Source organism: Erpetoichthys calabaricus, chromosome 12, assembly GCF_900747795.2.
Source record: "Erpetoichthys calabaricus chromosome 12, fErpCal1.3, whole genome shotgun sequence".
Taxonomy (NCBI): domain Eukaryota; kingdom Metazoa; phylum Chordata; class Cladistia; order Polypteriformes; family Polypteridae; genus Erpetoichthys; species Erpetoichthys calabaricus.
This window is the reverse complement of record NC_041405.2, coordinates 21,253,724-21,278,461: the sequence shown is the minus strand read 5'-3', so window position 1 is coordinate 21,278,461 and position 24,738 is coordinate 21,253,724. Positions and strand designations below refer to the sequence as shown.

Here is a 24,738-nt window from a genome sequence, read left to right as displayed (position 1 = left end):
CTAACTGTGTATTTTAAACTGTGGCAGACGGTGACAGTGTTGGTGAAGGAAGAAGCAAGGGTGGTGTGGCTCCTACCATAGAAAAACGAACTATTCAATCTCAGACTGTGAAAAGCTGCCCCAGTAAAAGTTCAGGTAAGTAGAAGGATTTATTTCTACATAATAACACTTCATCTTTCAGACTTGCAAAACATCTCAAAGTCTGCTTTCCTTATCATTAAATGTTGTGATGATAGCCTACATGTGGCAGATGCTTTAGTCCGAGGTCAATACATGTTGGTTATAAATGGAGCATCAGTAAAATGCAAGCCATGGAGATGGTTGAGCACTTTAATATCTGACGACTATTATTCACAATATATTGGCTTTTGACTGGAATATAGATTAAATCATTAAGAAGTAAAGAAATTAATTATTTATGTGCTGATGCCAGAGTGTGGCCCAAGAAACACAGAGGAGTGATTGCAGTGATGATGCACATCATATCAGTTCTGGCAGAAACACAACACAGGAAAAAGTCTTGTTACTGTGCAAGATGCCCCACTGGTGGGCTGGGAGGCCGATGGTAATGGGACCCGACTCCCTTTGTAAGCAAAGAGATAAGCCAATGAAAGCTGCATTTAAGAAAACAGAGAAGGTTTGTCAGAAGTGATTCCAGAAATGTGGTTAGACTTTAAACCGCTCTGGTCTCTTTGAATGGGGAGAAAGACAGTGAGACCAGAGAAGTACTGTACATCTCCAGCACGTTCATTAAATGTTGCCATACTACTTCTAAAACCAAAAGGATGTACCAGGATGTGCAAAGAATTTCTTTTTTTATTTTAATTGTTACTGTATACAAACACCCTAAGCCTTTAAATAATTATTTCAAAGACTACGAGTTGTACCTCCCTTGTAACACTAGTGGTCAGACAGAAAGGAGTGATTTCTGGGAGGTTATGAATCACTTGCAGGTATTGGAGAGGAACTGTAGATTTTCAACAGACATGGGATGTCTTCTGTGTATCATTCATACAAATTACTTGATTTATAATTGGGGAGGCAAAGGAACATTCTGGAGGGACAATGCCAACCCCAGCATTGGGTTTACACCCATGAATGGGAGAAAGAGAGGCCAGAATTGAGAAATAGAGAGAGAAACAGGAGATGGAAGGAGTTCTATGTGAGCTTTTAGAAGTTAGAAAGTGGGCAACCACCTTACCTGGTTAGAGAGATCACAAAAAAGTTACTGGTGAACCACTCTGCATTTATAGTAGAGACAGAGAGAGAAGTAAAGAAGACAGCATGCGCTGAAAAAGCCCTGACAGACCCAATCACTGCAAGCACTTGACTACATTAAAAGCCCTTGTGCTGTTAAAGAAAAAATCAGCCTTCATCAAAGAAACAAGAAATCAATAATTAAAAAAAGCTCAAAAATGAGAAGAAAATAAGTGCAAATGAATTAATTGCTTCAAATATTTAAGTAACTTTAAATATCAAAATAACAGTCTAATATCTCCAAAAAGATCAACATCACTAATGATCTGTCTGTTTTGACAGTGTCCCTAAAGTGACTGCCTAGATCACATGACCATGCCTAGATCACATCAGTCAGTGTAACCACAAAGTATTTGACCATGTCCCATGAAGTCAAGCTGTAAAGGTCATCTTGTGACCACGAAAAACAGCAAACAAAGCAAAAAAACACAACACAGCCTGAAAAATGCTAACAAACTGTTGACGTGCCTGACAATGTGGGGGGCCATTACAAAATCCCTACCATTGGTAAGTGGATGTGAGTGACATGTGTGGGAAAGCCGGTCAATCCATTAGACAACATAGGGGGTCACCTAGGGCACCATCCTCTGAGGGGCATCATTTATGAAAGCAAACGTACGAAATTTCTAAACAGTGAGGGGGACTCTGCTGATACTGTGTGCATGTTGTTACTCACTGGACACCATTTATGAAAGCAGAAGTGTGTGCACCCCTGTACACCAAGGACCGCGTGCTCCTAAAAGTCCACATCATATACACAAAGGGCACTATTTATTCCTCAGGGTCATTGAGGATTTAATAATTCCCACTACCTGCTATGGACAACGAGGGCCGACGTCCATCCATTCCACCTAGGCATCCATTTGAGCTTCGACCGGCAATGAGGTTTGAACTCTAATGAAGTCTAAACTATAAATTCAAAGCTGTTTATTTAGTGGAAATGACACGTTCTAGTGGCAGCACAAGCATTGTCATGAGCAAAAATTATAGTAAAAGTTTTGGCACCATACACAGTACTATGTTCTCATTAAGAAGCATGGACATTAGCATCTGTTTTGTCATTTGTGCCACACTAACCCAGCATCTTCAACCCTTGAAAACAGAGACTTTTGAAAATGTATACTTCTGAAAAAGTAGCCACCAACTTAACTGGAGTGGGAAGAGGAAAGTACCCTATGCTTTATACTTCTAATCTTAAATTATATAAAATAAACCTAGTAATTTTAAAAATACACAGACTATCTGATGTCTTTGCCCGTGTTCTAATGGAGTATTCATTGTGATGCTATGATGTCCCATCAACTCCATCCTCTCCATTTCATATGTTCTACATTTTAGTAGTATGTGTTCTACTGTTTCCTGATGACAACAATGTCTGCATGTCCCAGTATTATGTTTTTTTTAATAAAGTATAATTTAGTCCTGTATGACCAATCCTTAGCCTTGACATTATAACCTCCTCCCTCCTATTTCTTCCTCTCATCCAATTAAATGTAACCTTCTTCTGAATGCCATAAAGATGCCTTCCTTTAATTTCTTTATCGCACTTTTCTTGCCAGATTGAACATATAGCTTGTTTGATTAAAACGTTTGCCTCCCCTTACCTTCTGCATTATTTAAATCAATATTTTGCTTTTTCAATGATTATCTGGCCAGACTGTCTACAGTTTCATTTACTTCTACCCCAATATGTGCTGGAGTCCACAAGAACCACACCACAATTCCCATCTTCTTCTTTCTTTCTTTCTAATTTCTAGCATAAAATCTACGCTGTACGATACAGATAATGAACCTGAGCAGACCACAACTCTTTCAGGCTTTTAAATTCATTACCTAGTTCTTCTGGTTATTCATTTTCATAGCAATGAACTGAGACCACTGGTTGTTTTCACTTGTTATGTATTTATTTAATTTTATTTTATTTACTTTTTTTATTGACTTTTGCCACACCAAAGAGTCTGTATGTCCAGTCACTGTTCAGGGATTGGATGTACAGGTGGTTCATTCCTGCAGGAACTTGAGGGTCTACATTAATGACAGGATGGACTAGTCTTGGAACACAGAGGAACTGTATAAGAAAGTGCAGAGCAGGCTCTTCTTCCTGAGGAGACGGTGTTCCTTTAATATGGGAAGGGACCCCCTTCACATCTTCTACTACAACTCTGTGATGACCAGTGTGGTTTTCTATGCTGTGGTGTGCTGGACTGGTAACATCAACTTCAAGAGAGGCCCACCAAATCACCAAACTACTTAAAAGAGCAGGCTCAGTTATGTGCTGCACCCTGGACTTCCTGGAAGTCGTAGCAATGGAGAGAATGAAAACAAAACTAAGTATCATTATGAACAATGATGCACATTCTCTCTCTGTGACACACCAACACTGAGGACATTTAGCTACCAGGTGTCCTTTACACCAACAGAAATACGCATGCATAGTGCCTCACTAGAACTAGGACAGCCAAGTCAGAACTTTTCTTTCTTTTGAATTTTTCTTGCTTGATAGTAATTCTAGTGTGTATTCAGGTCAAAGTGTGTGTATATTTCTCTCTATTATATAAAAAAATCCTGCAACGAGATAAGACTTTTTAAGAGATTTTTTCAAGTCCCACAAGATGAGACGTTTGAGATGAGATTTTTTTCAAGTCACGCCCTCCTCTCAACCATATTCAAACACGCACACGGTACACTCTCATCACTTTTGTGTTTTCCTGCTCTCTCAGCACTTATAAATTTTTACATTATAAAGTGGCTCAGGTTTTGCAATATTATAACTGTATGGCAAGTTTACAGTGAGGTAATTGTACTTTTCTACTTTTCAGTTCTACAAGGAGCACTTGATGGAGTGATTGAGTGTGTTTATAGTTCTTGGGATGAAACTGTTTGTGAACCGCGAGGTCCGTACAGGAAAGGCTCTGAAGCATTTGCTGTATGAGACCAATTCAATAGACAGCATGGCTGAGGCAGTGTGTGCTTGATGCTGTATACTGATAATTCTCTTTCCAATCAGCTGCTGTAGAGCTGTGATTCCACACTCAAATACAGTGGGTTAAATATTTGAGAGTAACAACACTAAAGCAGTTATGGTATTTAGAATAGTTTGACCATTCTGTAGACCATTATATTGTTACAGGTTAATTACAATCAGATGCCTTAAAATAATAAACAATATGTGGTTAATTTCAGTGTATTTGATAAAGTCGCATCAGGGATGTGGATCTAAAAAAGAAAGGGAAACCACACCGGAACAAAAGCACTGCTTTGATGCTGGGTGCCGCCAGTTTGCAAATGTGCGTGGCTTTATGCCAAGTTTAGGTTTTATACATCGCGATGTGAGCGTGGAAACGGGCTTACACAACATTTTTGTGCGTATGCACTGTTTATACATGAGGCCCCAGGAGTGCAGTGGGCCCACAGGGGAAAACTACTGGTCTTGATCACATGACCATGCCCCCAGTGTTACAAGCCCATCATCAACACCACAGCTTTAACAGCATGTCACCGTGCCCCTTGAATTCAAGGTGTGATTGTCACCTTGCATCAGTGGAGAAAATGGAATATCTCCAGTAAATAAATCAAACAAAAAAAAAAATACCAATTGAGAGAAAATTAACCAAAAAGGTATAAAAAATGCAATCAAATGTGTGACAAACCTGACTTTGAAGAAAGATATTACAGGGCTCTCCCTCCTTAGTGGCTAAGCGAGTTTCTCTCATTTCTGCGGTTTCATATTGCCAATGTGTTCGCCTCCGTTGTGCATTAGCAGCTAAGCAAGTTTCTCTCTCCTCCGAGGTTTTGTTTTTCCAGCGTGCTCACATCGCTTGTGCATTACCAGCTAAACGAGTTTCTCTTTCCTCAGCAGACAGACACATTTCCACGCATAGACATTTAAATATATATATGTGCCTCCCATATACACATATACACATATACATATATACACATACACATATATATATACATATATATATATACATATACGCATATGTACATATACACAAATATATGTACACATATATACATAGATAAACACATATACACATATATACATACATATACATATACATATATGCACATACATATACACATATACATATATACACACATACATATATACACATAAATATACACAGATATACACACATATTCATATATATATACACACATATACATATATATACACACATATACACATATATACATATATAAACACATATATACATACTCACACACACACACCAACTGAACTTACAGTAAAAGAAAAGTAACCTCAGCAGCATTACTGGACACTGTCCACAGTCAGTCGTAGCAGATAAAGTCTCAGTTCTGATGCCCCCCAAACACATACAGCATTCTAAAATATCATAATTATGGGATGGACAGTTAAATAATAAGGAGATGTATTTATTCAATGAACCCCAAGGCTCCCAATACCTCTGGTGTCAGAAGCACATTCACAAGAATGAGAAACTCACACAAATAACCTTCAAATGTAGATTCCATAAGCAAAGTGTACAGAAAATGTTGAAATGTTCATTTTTGAAGTTTGATTTTTAATAGTTACTTCCCTAAAAAATGTTCTATGCATTTTTTGTGACAGGTAATTATGGGAAATATAAGGGAGATTCTTCTTCAGCAGTAATTAAAAAACTATTGAGGAAACAAACACTTCCTGTTATCTGTAACAAAACAAAAGGAGAATTCAACAGAAATGAGATTACAAAAAAAGGTAATGTCACCATAGGTATAAAACAAAAATATGTTTTAGTGTTCATAAAGAGTTAACTCCACTCTTTCTTTTTCTAGGTGTCCCTTCTATATATTCTAAGGGTGTGTGGCTCTTCCCTGGTGAATTTGAACTTTTATCAGGAAATGATAAGTCAAAAAATTGGAAGAAGAGCATACATATCGATATGAAAAGGCTTATGAAAGTGAGTCATAGTAGCAAACTTACCAGTGTTAATTACAAATATATTGGCATCTTTAATAGGTTTGATTGCACTCCAATGTGGCGGTTCATGGAGGATGAACAAAAAAAATCTACCTCAGAAGCAGTTAAAGAAGACAGCGATCAGAGTCTGAATTCAAATTTAGTTTTTGGAGGAATAAAGAGAACGAGAGTATCTTTCTGAGTGATTTTTAGAACATTAAAGGCAAACAACTAATGAAATAATCATTTGACTGCCCTTATTAATGAGTTGGCCTGTCCTAGCAGCCAAAGACATGTTTTGGGCTAAAACTTGTGAAGCAAAATGAAGCAAGATGTATTCATGTTTAGACTTATCTTTCCTGTATAAATGTCTAATGTGGCAGTCGTGAAAGGTTCTGAGGAGCTATCATGCAGAGCTAACAATTTATTTTTTGTGAGTGCTGGGCCTTCAATGCAAATGCTGGTTCTCATTTAAGGGTGCTCCCCAGCCATTCAGAAGAAGGTTTGTGGTTTATTTAATAATATTTTAGCAAAAATACAGGTGTTTGAGACATTATGACATATCCGACTTATAGATTATGTGACAATGCAGATCTGTTTTTATAGATGTTTCAATCTTCTTTGCTCCGTTAAACCTGTGACTCAAGAAGAACTAGGCTGGGCCTATAACCTTATTGAGAATTCATGTAAAAACTTTACAGTTCCTGAGAAAGACCACCACAGAGTTTTGGTTCTCAGATTTTAGCCTTCGTGAACTACCTCAGCTACATACAGGATACCAGCAAACTTACACTTGCTGAGACTGATAGGGGGCCCAAACTTTCACTCTTCAGTTTTTTTATTTCATCATATAAATGCTAACTGTACATTAACATTTTCAATAAAATGCCATTGTTTCAGTTTGCTGTAAAAGCTTTCTGTTTATACTTCAGATCTCAACAAAACATGTACTTTGGTCAGGGTGTCCCACTTTTTGCATAGAAGTGTAGATCACACTTCAGACTGTTCCAATACTACAGATAACCCTAAATCATTCAAACTTATTTCTTAACAACACTTTTCTTATCCTCTGCACCACATAACTGTTAGTAGAGAAAAGCTGTAGACTTTATTGAAGCAGGAGCCTGACACTGCTAGTGTGAAAGCAATGGGAAGAGAACAGTGAGAATACAAATGGAGATATAAAGTAGGCCCTTCACATCCATCTCCTATACTTTGGTTAAACACCTTGGGAGAGATGAAATGTTATGTAGCAAAAGTAAAGCCTCTGCTTACTAGTAACGAGGATTTAAATGTAGTACACTATGAATTTATTAATGTTTTGGATGTGCAGTTAATTAGTATCATTACTGATTTCTTTCTACAGCATTCAGAAATGTCTGGTCATGACCTAACCAAAATTGGCAGGATTACACTCAATGACTTGTTTATGGTAAGTATGATCATCAAGATAAATATTTTTGGTCTTGTTATGAGAAGAAGAAAAAAATTCAGTAGATGTTAGAAAGGCTGTTACCCCAGAATCCAATAGTCTAAAGCTAAGGTTCTCCACAAATGTGCAGTGCACCAGCTGCACAGCTGAGGTTCTTTCTGGTCCCATGTTGAATGGTTCTTCATCCTGGCCCCTCAGCCATGTATATGCACCAGATGTTCTTCTTGTACTGGGCAGGATTGCTATGTTGATGCAACACTGTCAGTAGGATAAAGCTAACATGTTTCATGGTGGTCTAATCATAATCTGTACATGGTATTTAAGACATACAGTGCATATATACTGTATATATGAACCACGGGGACTTGCTGTTTCAGCCTGAATGTAAATGCTGGAGGCAATCCTCTAACATTGAGGTAATTAGAACAAAACTAAACCCAGAGAAACTAATTACAATCTATAATAGGTGTAATACTTAGAGAAATAAAAACATTTTTACATCAATTAAAACTGAAGAATCAAAACTGAATATATACAGTATATAATGCTGTCAGTCATACATACAGTCATATGAAAAAGTTTGGGAACCCCTCTTAATTTATGTTTATCATTGGCTAAGCCTTCAAAGTAGCAACTTCCTTTTAATATATGACATGCCTTATGGACACAGTAGTATTTCAGCAGTGACATTAAGCTTATTGGATTAACAGAAAATATGCAATATGTATCATAACAAAATTAGACAGGTGCATAAATTTGGGCACCTGAACAGAGATATGACATCAATACTTAGTTGAGCAAATCTAACAGCCTCTAGATGCCTCCTATAGCCTGTGATGAGTGTCTGAATTCTGGATGGAAGTATTTCTGACCATTCTTCATACAAAATCTCCCCAGTTCAGTTCAATTTGATAGCTGCCAAGCATGGACAGCCTGCTTCAAATCATCCCATAGATCTTCGAAGATATTCAAGTCAAGGGACTGTGACGGCCATTCCAGAACATTGTACTTCTCCCTCTGCATGAATGCCTTTGTAGATTTCCAACTGTGTTTTGGGTCATTGTCTTGTTGGAATATCCAACCCCTGCGTAACTTCAACTTTGTGACAGATGCTTGAACATTATCCTGAAGAATTTGTTGATATTGGATTGAATTCATCTGACCCTCAACTTTAACATATATATATATATATATATATATATATATATATATGGGTTAGTACAAGTGTTACATTCAAATTCATCTCCATATTCTTAACCAATCCCATACCCATAAATCATGCTCTGTGCTCGTGTGTGTATAAAAAAATAATTTCTATATATAAATAATGCAATTTTCACTGACTCAATAAAAAACATTTCCTGTTTAGTTAAAACTTTGAAAATTTGGCACTAGACATCTGCTATTAAAGGATATTCAAATATCATTTAGGAGTAAGCACCCCCCCCCAAAAAAACAGACACCTCAAAAATACTTTGATTAATTTGCCTGAAATTTGGGGACTTTATAGAAAAGAAAAGAAAAATGTAATAAAAAAATTAACTGACACATACTTATTTCTTGATATTTGTCGATAATGCTATAGTGAGTGAGCTATATCAGGACTCCCTGTCTTTTACCAGCACAGACTGGCTGCTATTTGAATGCTGTCAGCACAACAGTGCCACTCAACAATAACGTAGGTGAACAAGTGAATAAACAGGGAAAAGAAACAGGATAATATGTGGTGTGACCTCTGAAGTGGAGGGAAAGTTCATCATAGTTGAAGTAAAATGTGGTTACAAATTTCAGGTGTGCTTCACACCCCAAGCTCACCTACCACTGGCACCAGCACAGCTCAGAAAAAGAGGTTTGACACACACACTGTGCACCAACACCAAGGGAGACCCCATCCCCACTTTGATTTATCATACCCTAAACTGCATGTGCAGACCCACCCCTACCAATAACACACACACACACACACACACACTTTCTTGTACCCGCAGAACACTACCATTAAATCTCCCACACAAAAGTGTAAAATTTATATCTTTGATTAAGGTACCAAAAATGCTAGCACCTACACTGATTATACATGTAGTTCACACTGTTATTTCCACAGTACATACACCAAACAGTGAAACAAATACACTGTTCGGTTATGTTCATATGACCTCAAGGGGGCACTAGGGCATCAAACTGGAAAAGAACTACACCACCCTGGGTTTATGTGGGAAGGGGACCTTCTAAAAATCAAACTCTCCCCACACACAAATTAATCAATTAAATAAGATTAATCCAGGTGCTTTAATTACTGGGTTCAATAAAAATCACAAGCTCTAAAAATGCAAATAGTTTAACTCCTAATAAGAAGTTTAGCTGATAACTATAACTAGATTGACCATTAACCTAGCAGTCTGATCAGCCATGGTTATTAGAATAATTGAATACTTCAATCCAGACTCCACGTCACAAGCAAGACTGATGGAGTAATTGAAATGGCAAAAAAGTGTATGATTAAAGAAAACAAAGTGAAAAACTACACAAACCACAAGTACCACTCAAAAGAAATGTGGCCCACAAAACTAGACTGCCAGGTGGGTGGGTGCAAAACCCAAATTGCCACTTCTAGTGTTACCCAGGCTACTCAACCATCCCCTATACAAAATCCCAATTTAACACCAATGTTAATGTTAATAACAATAATTAATAAAGTTAATATGAATTTCCCCTTGGGATTAATAAAGTATCTATCTATCTATCTATCTATCTATCTATCTATCTATCTATCTATCTATCTATCTATCTATCTATCTATCTATCTATCTATCTATCTATGTTATGCTGCCAGCTACACTAAGATAATATCTATCTATCTATCTATCTATCTATCTATCTATCTATCTATCTATCTATCTATCTATCTATCTATCTATCTATCTATCTATCTATCTATCTATCTATCTATCTATCTATGTTATGCTGCCAGCTACACTAAGATAATATCTATCTATCTATCTATCTATCTATCTATCTATCTATCTATCTATCTATCTATCTATCTATGTTATGCTGCCAGCTACACTAAGATAATATCTATCTATCTATCTATCTATCTATCTATCTATCTATCTATCTATCTATCTATCTATCTATCTATCTATCTATCTATCTATCTATGTTATGCTGCCAGCTACACTAAGATAATATCTATCTATCTATCTATCTATCTATCTATCTATCTATCTATCTATCTATCTATCTATCTATCTATCTATCTATCTATCTATCTATCTATCTATCTATCTATCTATCTATCTATGTTATGCTGCCAGCTACACTAAGATAATATCTATCTATCTATCTATCTATCTATCTATCTATCTATCTATCTATCTATCTATCTATCTATCTATCTATCTACCTATCTATCTATCTATCTATCTATCTATCTATCTATCTATCTATCTATCTATCTATCTATCTATCTATCTATGTTATGCTGCCAGCTACACTAAGATAATATCTATCTATCTATCTATCTATCTATCTATCTATCTATCTATCTATCTATCTATCTATCTATCTATCTATCTATCTATCTATCTATCTATCTATCTATCTATCTATCTATCTATCTATCTATTTATCGTTAGTTTGCCCAGGAGGCTTCAAATTGTCCAGCAGGACAAAGTGAAAAAAAAAAAAAACAAATAATCCAATAAAAAAAGCAATGAAACAAAAACAGAAATCTGATAAATAAACCATAAATAAACAGTAGATAAAAAAGTAACCAGTGTTCTCTCTTAAAAAAAGGAAACAAAACATGAATGTAACATAATACAAAGGAAAATTTAACAAAAAAATTAAAACTAAAACAATACCTCAGGCAACTTTTAATTAGGGTTCTAATATGCAACAGATAACAAACATTTACTTGGTTGCAGGCTACAAGGAGCCATAGATCACCTTAAAAATGAACAAACTACAAACCTAACAAAAATTTTAAAAAAGTAAGAAAATGAGCCACCACATACCACAAAGTAGCAATGGAGAATCATTTAGAGCCAATATCAGGCCCAACAGTTTCTCCATAGCTCTACTGCCTGCACTTATATACTGTAGATCGGGTTTCCGCATCGGAGGGAAATGTATGAACACTAAGCACCTTGTTGTACTTACTGGAAGCTGAACATAAAGGTACACGACAGAGTTCAGCTGTAGAGCTCTCTGTACACTGAGACTTCTTTGTCTCTGACATTCTTGCCACTAAACAAAAACCACAACTGCTGTATGGACAACGGAAGTGACTGAGCTGGCTGAGATCTCACCAGAAGTACATCAGCACTACCCATATGGTGCATATAGCCCATTGAATTGAAAATGGGATGATATTGCCCAGCTCTGGTGACATCATGGTAGCCATTTGATTTAAGTGCAAGCACCATACAATTAATCGAAAAAATAACTATAAAATTAATGTTATATAATTTAATTGTCAAAGCATCTTTTGTACAATTATATTTTTTTTCCCAGCAAACAGAACAGAAACCTCCAAATCAGAAAGTACGCATATCAGTCATTATGGTAAGAGTTTAACCGTTTCACATTCCTTTTCTGTATTCTTCTATTTAAAACCTGAAACATCTTTGTAAAATGTGTTTATTTTTGAGTAATGCAGTCGGCACTTCCCAGTACAGATTCTATTGCACTGAATTGCATGATCTCTTAGTCTTAAATTTTATAAACTGGTTATTCTCTCAGATACATGAAGAATTTTTTTCCTTTCCTAATATAGATTTTGTTTTCTGTTTCAGAAATATCGACATTTATTTAAGAAATGAAGTTTGTGGATGGATGAAACTTTTGGAATAACCTACGGCTTGATTTATTGTTATTTCCCATAAATTACTGGATGCATAGTTTTAGACTTCAACAGAAATGAACACTGTAACACATGACAAAGTTTATATAATGTTTATATTTATCAATAATTTCCCATAATTTTTTATATAGTAGCACCACTTGGTCTGTTAGGGCTCTGGTTATTTTTCAAGTCACTACCTTAAGAAACCATTGAGAGGAGAAGTCTAGACTAAAAATGTTTTATAATAATCAAAATAATTTAAATTAGACAGAATATCAGATTATTTTAGTGGGAACCTCACCCCATTCCATTCGCTCTCTTTCCTTTTTGCTGGTCTTCCCTTAATTGTTAATTCTTTTTCCATGCTTCCTCTTTAAGTTGAAGAGGTAGGGACGAGACCTCAGTTTATCTATCAATTAGGGAATTCACCTTTACTGTTCGTTGCCCGGCCACTGAGGCGTTAACTGCTGATACCCTTCTTACTCTCCTATGCAGGCCAGCTTATCTTTTGTTTTATAGGAGTATAAGTTTAGATGGCATTTATTGTCCTAACTGAATGTTGTTTAATTTTAGATTAGAGGTTTTCTTTTGAGGTTTTGTGAGGTTTGTTTTAAAACTGATTTTGGTTTAGCGTGTTAAGTATTTGGTTTAGGGTGGGTGCTCCTTCTCTTTCTTAGCTTTTTTTTCTTTTGGTTGTTATTTTTTAGTTTGTTAGCAAAGATTTAGTTCAGGGTTCTCAAACTCCGGTCCTGGAGGCCCGCAGTGGCTGCACGTTTTCATTCTAACCTGTTTCTTAATTAGTGATCTGCTTTTGCTGCTAATTAACTCCTTTAATTTCATTTTAATTGACTTGTTTTTTAAAGTTTGTTCCCCTGAGTTTCTTCATCGTTCCTCTGATTTGCTTCATTTCTTTCCTTAAACAGCACTCAAACAGATATGAAATGTGAAGTGAGTGAGCCAATAGAAAAACAACTAAGTCAGGGCCTCAGACTCCAATATCTCATTATTGTTTGGCTGCTAATTAAAGGAAAAGAAACAATTAAGGGGTCTGCGTCTTCAAGAACAAGTCAATTACAATTAATTCAAAAGAAGTTAATTAGCAGCAAAAACAGGTCAGTAATTAAGAAAAGGATGAGAATGAAAATCTGCAGCCACTGGGGAGTCTGAGAACCTTAATTTAGTTTAATCTCTTTTGCCTACAGGTTTAGTCAATTCATTTTCCTTTTGACTGAATGTAGTCATAATTCAATAATGAAGTATTGATTTTTTTTTTTAAACTTTATTAATCCCGAAGGAAATTACTGTGTTTTCGCATTCCCCTTGAGGTCAGAGCGCAGGGTCAACCATTGTACAGTGCCCCTGGAGCAATTGAAGGTTAAGGGCCTTGCTCAAGGGCCCAACAGAGTAGGACCTCTTTTGGCAGTGACGGGGATTCGAACCGGCAACCTTCTGGATACCAGCACAGATCCTTAGCCTCAGAGTCTAATTTTTGTCTAATTAGAGTATAGGATTGTCTTTTATATGTTTGAACTTGAGTTCATTAGTTTTGTGGCATGTTTGCCAGGATGAATCTGCAAATCAGAAAGATAAATTGTGAAAACCTTAACAAATAAACTTTTTAGATGCAACTTCATGTGAGCAATTTTGTGAATTGTTTCTGGGTTAATACATTTTTATTTTCATCTTAATTTATTGTCTTTGATTTTAAGAGAACTAAGTTTCACCTTCATTTTGCCCCCTTTTGCTTTTGTTTGGTTATTTTATTTTACTATCATATTTTGGATTTACCCCAGGAATTTCCATCACTTGGTGTCATCAGCACAACACTATTTAAGCCAGCAGTCAGAGATCTCTGTGTACAAGCTTGTTAATCCTAAACAAAATCTCATATGTGCTTTGCTCAAAGATTCTTAGGTTTTTTTTATTTTTCATTAGGCTCTTTTTTATTCAATTTCCAATGAATACGTAGTCAGGTGGTTCTTCAGACTTTCTTGCCTCCAACCCGTTATTTGTTTCTCTGACTTGCTTACTAAGGTTGGTAGACAGCTTAATCATAGAAATACTGAAATCATTTTTCTCAACTTCTTAACTTTGTTTCACTTGTACGCCCAGCGATGCTTATCTCAGGAATCCTTAACAAGAGCAGGCTGCACAATGTTGAGACCAATCCTATTTTCTATTTTCCACCCCTGAAGAGGATGTAACACTGAACCTCCAAGTCCCTTGATAACGGCAGGCTTCATGCTGCTCAAACCAGTCCAGACTAAACCTTTGAATACCTTGACAAGGACATGCTACATGCTCTTGAGACCTATCCTTGTACCCTGATGGCAAAGGCTGAATCTGAATTCCTCTCTCATGGCAAAAATCAATCTTGCTGGCTGATCCATTCCTAGCCTGGACTGGCTACCCTGAAAGAATTGCACTGTATACCCTAAGAAAGGCCAGGAGCCTGCTGTCATCACAGACCACCATCTCCTCCCAGTTCTCTACCTATGCAAGGATTTAATCTGAATGAGCACAGCACATTACATTAAAGAAGCTGTTAATGCTTACACTCCTACAGAACCTGGATACGTATTTCCGTCCCTTATTCTATATAACCTTCAAACTTCAGTGATTGCTTGTGTAAGTAAATAAGGCCATTTCAGTGAGATAACAACAAATTATACATCAATCTAAACTTATATTTTTTTTTCAATAAATAAATAAATTGAAAAATGCCCCGAGATATGCAAATGTAAAATTAAGTACTAAAAAGAGTGTAATAACTATTTGATTATATAAGTATGTATACATTTAAGAAAGTACAGGGAGATTCACTCGAAAGAGGCCCCAAATATGTAATAACTCTCGCTAGGATGAAGAAATCTGAACGAAACAACATACAATGCACTCCTCAGTATATGGAACTTTGAACAAGCCGGGATGCCCCTGTGTCTGAGCGATGAGGTAGGCACCAGACAGCCGTCGTGACGTTTAACTTCCATTTGCAGCTTCTGGGTGCATACCGCCTGTACCCCTTCACTCAGTCACTCGACTTCTCATCAGGATGGTGGTGTACAGGATTAAGCAGCGCGTCTTCATGGTGCAGACCTATTGGGTCACCCCTTCGTTGAAGTGATGTCAGAATCAACTGGATGATCATGAGTTAACGGAAGGTTACTTCCAGCAAGAAGGAGCAACGTGTCACACATCGGCAAGGGGCATGGCAGAAACTGAGTCCTTCTTTGGTAACAGGGTAATTTCAAAGGGGCTTTGGCCATCACGGTGATCCCGGATCTGATACCACCGGATTTCTTCTGTTGGGGTCTGCTCAAAGAAAAAGTCTATCGGAACAAGCCTCGCACTGTGGAAGATTTGAAGGAAAGCATCCAACATGAAATTTCTGCTATTCCCCCTGAAACGTTCAGGAACATGGAGTGCCACGTCAAAATGTGTCTGACAGAAAATGGAAACCACTTCCAGCATCACATGTAATGCAATCGATTACACATTCGTCAAGGTATATAGCCATATTGTTTTGGTTCATATTGCAAGAAAATATTCAGGGCCTCTTTCGAGTGAATCTCTCTGTATAAAGTAAGTGCTGGGCCATTATACTTATTCAGGTTCTGCAGGATCCTAACCCTGGTCATAAGACATTAATATAACAGGGAGATTCCTGTTAAGGTTAGTGCAAAATCCTTTTAGGGTAGCCAGTATTTTTTCATTGTTAGAGTAGCCAGGTCCTATAGAGTGTTAAAATCCTTTTGGTGTAGTCAGTCCCTGGTCGTGGCAGTTCAGCTCTTGCAGTGGAGGAAACTGAGAGGAAGACTGATGTCAGCCATTGCTAAGGTATTCAGAGGTTAAAGTGTTCAATCCTATCAAAGGTAGACAGCCCTTATTAAGGATTCCAGAGTTATGTATTGTGGGATGCACTAATGAAACAATTTTATTAGAGACATTATTTAGGTATTTCTGGGATTAATGTTGTCTACCAAGAAAAAAAAAAACCTTTGGAGGCTAAAGTGCCTCTCATGGACCCTTTGTTTTAAATTGTGATTCACTACAACTATAACATCCAGGGCCGGATTTTCCTATAGGCTAACTAGGCTTCAGCCTAGGGCCTCAAGATCAAGAGGGGTCTACATTCAAATTGTTAGCAAAATTAAAATTACACTATTCTAAAAACAGTGAACACTAAAACACTGATCTGAAAATAAGGAGCAATTCTACGCATATGACTAATAAACAAACATAAAAATGTATTGGTTAAGATCAACGCGTTAATTTTCCACACAGGTTAGTACCAATCACAACATGTTTCATTTAACATATTGATATATATCACAGTAATGATGTATTTTATTATCTCTCATGTAATTTACAAACTTAAAAATGGAAGGTGAAAGGGCCTCATAAGTGGAATAGCCTAAGGCCTCTTTTCATATAAATCCGGCCCTGATAACATCCCAAATTGATGTGGTAATTTCACATTTTATTACCGTAGTATTTTTTCTGATCCTTGGACGTTTATGTATCCAAATTTAAAAGATATTCTTTCTTTTCACCAGTACTAGAGGGTCCACACAGGCTGGGCAGAGACAGGCTCATCAGCATATTGTCCATATAATAGATGGTTTATAAGTTTTTAGGGTCATTATTGTCATATGTACAGTGAATCTGATATTTTGAGTGAGTTTTCTTTACTGATTTACAGGTAATCCCTACAGAGCCTGTACAGGGTGTTGATGCCACCAACTCTGACACTACCACAGTTGGTCTCTCATCCTTAATGCCGGTTTCCTATTTTGGATGTTGCAGTCTATGGCAGAAAATAAGCCATATTAATATATTAAGAAAATAGGTCTTTATTAACAGCAATGGATTCAAAATTCCTCTTGAATGTAGAACGCCTTCCTATCTTTAGCTTACAATATTATGTCCATCCCCCTTATGTCATATGGCTATAGATCCTCTTCAGCTGACAGCACAAAAATCACAGTGAAATGATAAACAAAAGTAAGATAGAAATATAAATTCCTGATGACTCTATTAATATTGCCAGTTTTGTTAATTAGAGAAGGGATTAGATAGTTCTTATCTGCCTTTTACAAATAAGAATGCTGTTTCAACTGCAGAATGCAATGTCTTGTGTTGAATAACAAAGCACAGAATAAACCACACTGAATAAATAACCTTGTGAACTACCGTTTATCTAATCAGGAACTGCTTTCCCTATTTGGAAAAGACCCCATTTTTTTAAAGAAATTTAATATATGTTTTTTGCGTTAAATTGTTAACCCCCAAGATGCATGGATTTCAGCCCATGTTGTCCTTTAAGCACCTAAACTTTCCTTCTGCTTTGCTTCACAGCAGATTCTAAAAGGAAGCCGTGTAACAAATTGACTCCAGACAGTCACAAAGGTTTGGGGCAGCCACCCGTATAATATGATCCTGGCTGCAAAAGGTTTGTAAAAATGAGTTCTTTACAAGACAGAGTCCAAAATAGAACTGATTAAGTGGAGGTAAGATGGCAGTTTTAAGGACCAGGTAAAGGAAATTATGTCATCCAAACCGGAACTGGAAGTGACGACATCAGTGGCACCAGAACCTGATGGGATTTCCCATGAATGGTCTGTAAGAGACTGAGAGAGACAGTCAGCACACTGTGCCACCCCCTGGTCTGACGGAGTATTACAGTTACTTAAGCCCTTTAGCTGCCTCCTAATCTCACGTGTGTGACAGACGATATTTTCTGGCTACACAGGACAGGCATACACAGCTTTACAAAGAGACATAAAACTTGTAAACTTGGGCTCACACAAATATTAATTATTATGTAAAACATGCTTCTAAATTCTGAAGAGGGCTTGATTAGGGAATTAGGGGATTACCATAAAATGAGGCAGCACATAGAAGGGTTCTCTGCCTTATTAAAAAATAAATGCATAAAAACAAGTCTCCTACATTGATACAGTTACCAATCACATTAAGAAGCAAATCTGTGTGATGTGCAATCACCACAGAAAATGAAGACTGGGCTGAGAATCTAAACTGCTGGATCTGTAAGGCACCATAATTAATCACTGACACACTGATTATCAAAAAAAATATTCTAAATAAAAAGATAACACAGAATAAAAATGTGCATATGTAGAAAACATCAGGCTGCTTTAACTCCGAGTTCCCCTTTTGAAGGTAGGTTTTCAATAATGAGTAATGAAAGGCAGGTTTCCTGTTTTCTTTGGGACTTTAATTATTAGAACTAAAGCTCTCCATGAAGTACAACTATTACAAATTTGTGTCTAAAGTCCCAATTCTTCTGACATTTCTCAGTGCCGATCTGTCTCTGGGACCTCAGCATCAGGTCTGGACATCACTGAAGTGTACAGAAATACAGCATTACAACAAACGGGCTCTGGTCTCAATACTCATAATCTGTTTTCATAATTGTGTTTTTTTATTGAGGCACGGAAATAACTTTTATAATATAAGAATGAGAATATTTAGAAAGGTACACTTTATGTACTATCTATGTAAGAGTTATTTAGTGAGATCAGTTAGAACAAAACTGACTATCTATATCCATATATTGATTACTTAACATTTCTTTACTTCTAGGATTCTTTTTCCTTTTATGTAAATGTGAAAGTAGACATTAATTTTATTATTTTTTTTGCATTTTACTGATTGTATTAAAATCAAATTACATTCCATACAAGCAAGTCAAGTTTAACAAAACTAGGTTCGAAACAAATCAACTCCCACCCATGAGAAAGAGAGCTAGGCCAACAGAGTAAAACTTTAAACTAGTAAAAATTAGTAAATAGATAAATTAATAAATGAATAAAAATAAATAGAATAAAAAGAGGGGAGAGAATCCTCATTTTAAATGCTTATTCTAAATGTCATTGATCAGATCCAGCCAGGTTTTGAAAAAGTCTTGTACAGATCCTCTAAGTGAGAATTTCATATTTTCCATTTTCAGATAATATATAACATCAGTTACCCACTGACTTAAAAGAGATGAGTTAGGATTCTTCCAGTTGAGTAAGATAAGTCTACGTGCCAATAGTGAAGTAAAGGCGATCACAGTTTGTTTGTCCTTCTCCACTGTAAGCCCATCTGGGAGTCCACCAAACACAGCTGTTAGTGGATTAGAAGAGATTGTGACACCAAGGCTGCCTGAAAGGCATTTGAAGATTTTGGTCCAAAATGATGTTAATTTGGTGCAGGCCCAAAACATGTGACCCAGTGAGGCTGGAGCTCAATTGCAATGTTCGCAGGTTGGATCTTGCCCTGGAAACATTTTGGACAATTTTAAATGAGTCAGATCAACTCGATATATAATTTTAAGTTGAATAATTGTATACTTTACTTTTTTATTCTGATAGTAGCAGAAGTTTATCCAATTCCTCTGCACTGAGAGTATCTAGTTATTGAATCTGTAATGCATCCAGAAATGCATTAAATTGTGTCTTCTCTTCTTTAAACTCAGTAGAATATAAGGACTTATAGTAGTCTCTAAATTTGTGCTTTATATTTTTATGGTCAATGATTTTGTCTCCGTCTGTGTTGGTGATTCCTGGGATTGCATTGCAAACGTCCTGCTTGTGGATTTGTTGAGCTAAGATATTATTAGCTTTCTCTCCATGTTCATAGTAATGAGGTCTTGATTTAAAAATGAGTTGTTCTGTTTCTTTAGTTGTCAAGAGGTTGAGTTCTGAATGCAGAGCCTGCCTTTTCCTATGAAGTGCCTCATTTGGACACCTGGCATGTTTTTGATCTATTCTGGTAATTTCACTGATTAGCTCTGATACCTTCTTGGTTTACAATTTACTTCTCTGAGAAAGATATGAGATAATCTGTCCTCTTCAGAAAGCCTTCAGGGTTTCCCAGAGTATTCCTGCAGAGACCTCTGAGGATATATTTGTATCTAAAAAATATATATTTGCTTGGATAAAAATTCTGTACAGTTCTCGTCTGCTAATAAAAGTGGGTGAAGACGCCAGCTGCGAGATGATTATGTGGGACATAGTGATTTTAGCTCTATGATCAAAGGGGTGTAGTCGGAGATAACAATAGCGTCGCATTTACAAGATTTAATCGTAGGTAAGAAATTGTTACCTACAAAGAAATAATCAATTCTTGAGTAACCGTGTTGCACAGGTGAGTAGAAGGAATATGCTCTTGAGTTTGGGTTTAGAAATCTCCAAGGGTCTGATAAGTTGTGATTAGTTACAAAATGTGTAATTGTCTTTGCAGTGTTAGATGTCTTCACCCCTGTGGCAGGAAACCTATCTAGGTCTGGATTTTTAACACAATTAAAGTCCCCAGCCATTATAATTTTATGAGTGTTCACATTGGGAATGGACGCAAATATGTTTTGGATGAAGTCCCTATTATCCACATTGGGTGCATAGATATTTATCAAAATCATTTTACAGTTAAATAAATTACCCATGACGATCACATGTCTCTCTTCAGGATCAGATACTATATCTGATACTATAAATGAGATTGTTCTATGTATAAGAATTCCCACACCTCTAGTTTTCTTTGTAAAGCTGGAATGGAATATTTGGCCAGTCCAGTCTCTGTGCAGCTGAAAATGATCCCAGGAGCACTGGGTTGTGTGCGGGACTGATTACACCTGCAAATACTCTAAAAAAACGTGTGTTTGGTTTGGAACCGTTGTTGTCTGTCTGTCTGTGCTGAGGCTGGTCTTCCACAATATACATACATACATACATACATACATATTATATATATATATATATATATATATATATATATATAAGCTTGTGTATACTGAGACTTTTTTTATACGTATAACTCTGCCAAGAATTAAATAGTATATAAACAGCCATGCATGGAATTTCTCAGGTGTACTATGTGTTGTTTAATTCAACTACTTATCCATTGCTTTGTCCTCCCACTTTGTGTACTCTTACAGGCTGTTAGAGTTTTGAAACAGGCCGCATACCTGTCTCAAAATGGCTGCTGAGATAGAGTTATCTTCATCATGGTCTTCTCTTCAAGGCCAGATGTTGAGAGAAGAGACGTTGGGGGGGCAGAGAGGAACAGGCAAGGTGACCGACTTTATACCATTCTTACCTCAAAACACAAACCAGTAAGATGTTGTGTTACAAAATGGCCTCCAGGTCAAAACCAATCATAAACAGCCATACTTCAGGTTAACATAATTAGTTTACCAGTCCTTTCCTGGGACATTTACCAATGAATGCACTCAGGTACAACTTGTCCGCCAGCTGCTTTGTTTAGGCAGGTTATGGCCTTCCTGTAATGGATGACTTATAGCAGTGTTTCCCAAACTCAGTCCTAGTGGACCCCTGTGGCTGCAGGTTTTTGTTCCAACCAGCTTCTGTTTTTAATTGAACTCCTGGGCTAATTAAGTGAACTGATGTTTCCCAAGTTCTGTATTTAGGGAACAATTTAGAAATTAGAAAATTAAGTTTGCTAAAAAAAAATATTAAAATGTACCAAGCAATTATATAGGAATAATGTATTTTTTTTCTTTTTAACAGTATTTTCATCTTTATTTTCATTCTACTTTTCTAGGTCTTCTAATTGTTTAATTAATCCATTAGTTACTCATTAGTCGGTCGGTTGCTAAAGTACTTGCAGCCTTTGATTATTCAGTGTTGTTTGCCAGCGTGTCTGATCTGCTCGTTTTAAATTGTCATTATTAAGATACAACAAAGAGGGAAAACTGCACAGAGAAAGGGCAAAGTATAATGAAATAAACAAAAGAGAGTTAAGCATTTAAATCTATAGCAAAAGCAGAAATATTTCTAAATGTCTTATAAATGTAAAAATCATGCTGCTATGCTTTTCTGAATGTCGAATAAATTAAAAAAAAATACCAGCTAATTAAATGAGATCAGTGTTATCAGGTGTTGTCACTGATTAGGAATCTGGTTGGAACAAAAACCTTCAGCCACAGGGGTCCACTAGGACCGAGTTTGAGAAACACTGACTTATAGGCTCATGTACGTCAAACACAGTCACCCTTGCCAAACTGGTTTGAAAAAACACTCCCTCCACCATAAATTTCACATTCTGAGTCAGTCCCAAAGACTGGGGAGTGGGTGAGTAATGGGTGAGTGTATTTGAGAATTGGTTAGGTAAACATCAAACCACTGTTGTTCTCATCAGTAAAGTAAAACCTGCTTCATGAAACATGATCTAATACTACATTAGCTGTGTCTAGCTACAAATAAAGGCATAGAAAATATGTATCAATGTACAGTGTATGCTAGATATCACTCCACCACAGGCAGATAGATAGACAGATCTTTACGTTTTGATACAGAAGTATTCATTTTGCTTAACCATGCCAGTCCCAGAAATCAATCTGACACCATTTTTTACTGGTTAAAAAAATGTGATGTCCAATTAACATATACTTCCCTTTATGACACAAATTCTGTTCAATTTGATATCTAAATCTCTTCGCTGCTGAGTGAATGAGTCTCTGTTCTATTCTATTAAATTACATTCTGAATGCATGTTCTCATTTTTTAGATCAAATTGTACATGTAAACCAGAAATTGGTAGAGATACTCAGATAGATAAAAGTCATACCCATTTAATCCAGTTACAAGTCGCACAGGCAGAGCCTATTGCAACAAAATCGAATACAAGGCAAAAATGGGGAGTACAAAAAAAGAAGATATATGAATTTGAAAAGAACTATAAATATGCAAATCATTTTAATAGGACAGGACTGTTATCAGTGGTTATCACTGTGGCCTAAACATGGTACAGTGGAAGCTCAGTTCACGACCATAATTCGTTCCAAAACTCGTAAACCGATTTGGTTGTGAACTGAAGCAATTTCCCCCATAGGATTGTATGCAAATACAATTAATCCATTCCAGACTGTATGAACTGTATGTAAATATATATTTTTTTAGTTTTTAAGCATAAATATAGTTAATTATACCATAGAATGCACAGCGTAATAGTAAAGTAAATGTAAAAACATTGAATAACACTGACAAAACCTTGAACAACAGAGAAAGCTAACACTGCAATAGTTTGCGCTATAGTGCTAGGAACCGCTTGCTAAAAACACTTTTTTTTTAATGAGTTTTAAGCACAGGGAAAAAATTGAACATTTGAAAAATCCGTAATTTAATAAACCACCAAGAAAAGTAACATTGCAACAATGCACGCTACAAACCGATCACTGTAAACAGAACTGAAAACAAAAACAAGCCTTCTCTACCTTATGCGTCCAGTCCTCCCTCTCTCGCTCACTCGTTCTCTCTCTCCTTTGTGTGTGCGTGTGTCTCTCTTTTGTGAGCCTGGAGCGCCTGTGTGTGTCTCTCTCTCTAGCGCGCTCCTGTGTGTGTGCACCTCTCTCTCGCGCACTCCTGTGTGTGTGTGTGCAAACTCTCTCTCGCCCGCTCCTGTGTGTGTGCACCTCTCTCGCGCGCGCCTGTGTGTGTGTGTCGCGCTCTCTCTCTCTTGCTCGCTGCGCAGGAAATGCACAGGGAGAGACTGAACATGTACAAACCGAAAGGGAAACTGGCTTGTTCGTATACCGAGTGTGTGGTCGTGAACCGAGGCAAAAGTTTGGCGAACTTTTTGGTCGTAAACCGATTTGTACGTGTACCGAGACGTTCGTGAACCGAGGTTCCACTGTATAGTACTTCTTAATAAAAACATTTAGCCGGTTATAGGAACTCCATGGATTGTGCAAGTTGGCTTCACTTATACAGTATATGTAAAGTTCTACTTTCTAGCCTGACTTAAACTAAGTGAATCTCTTTTAAGGTGAGAAGATTTATTATTATTATTATTATTATTATTATTATTATTAACATTAGTCCTCTTCACTGTTCGCGCAATCAACAATAACAAAATGACAATCTGGGTGGACCAGGCCACCCTATGCTTAATTTCTTTCAGCTGCTCCTGAGGAATTCCCAGATGTAGTCCAACCCACAGATCCCAGGTCTGCACCTCAATCTTCTTCTAGTGGCATTGCCCTGTGAGAGGTTTCCGGACACATTCTAACTACTTACCCTTAACCACCTAAAGGAGTTCATTTCAAGTTGAAGAACCAATAGTTCTACCCCAAAGTCCTCTCACATTACTGACCTCCTCACCCTATAAGAGAGAGTGGCCCAGTAACCTTGGGTAGGAACATCATTTTTGCCTTTTTTTAGCTCACTACCAAGACCTTGAGAACACAGGTAAGGATGAAAATGAAGACAGACCCACTGATTGAAAGCTTCACATAAGGTCTTACTTCAC

At 36.8% G+C, this 24,738-nt stretch overlaps 1 protein-coding gene across 3 annotated transcripts in view; it reads left to right on the top strand.

Moving 5' to 3' along the window:
- Positions 1–24,738, top strand: part of LOC127529834 (uncharacterized) — a 325,899-nt gene that overhangs the window by 194,527 nt on the left and 106,634 nt on the right. Inside the window, exons 4-9 of one of the 3 annotated variants that reach the window (XM_051934800.1) lie at positions 28–135; positions 5,855–5,983; positions 6,061–6,185; positions 7,551–7,616; positions 12,135–12,185; positions 12,416–12,563. In XM_051934800.1, the coding sequence (XP_051790760.1) occupies positions 28–135; positions 5,855–5,983; positions 6,061–6,185; positions 7,551–7,616; positions 12,135–12,185; positions 12,416–12,442 (506 nt within the window). In that variant the 3' untranslated portion in view covers positions 12,443–12,563. Of the gene's footprint in view, positions 1–27; positions 136–5,854; positions 5,984–6,060; positions 6,186–7,550; positions 7,617–12,134; positions 12,186–12,415; positions 12,852–24,738 lie in introns of all 3 variants that reach the window. The other 2 variants (XM_051934801.1, XM_051934802.1) reach the window with 2 other exon arrangements.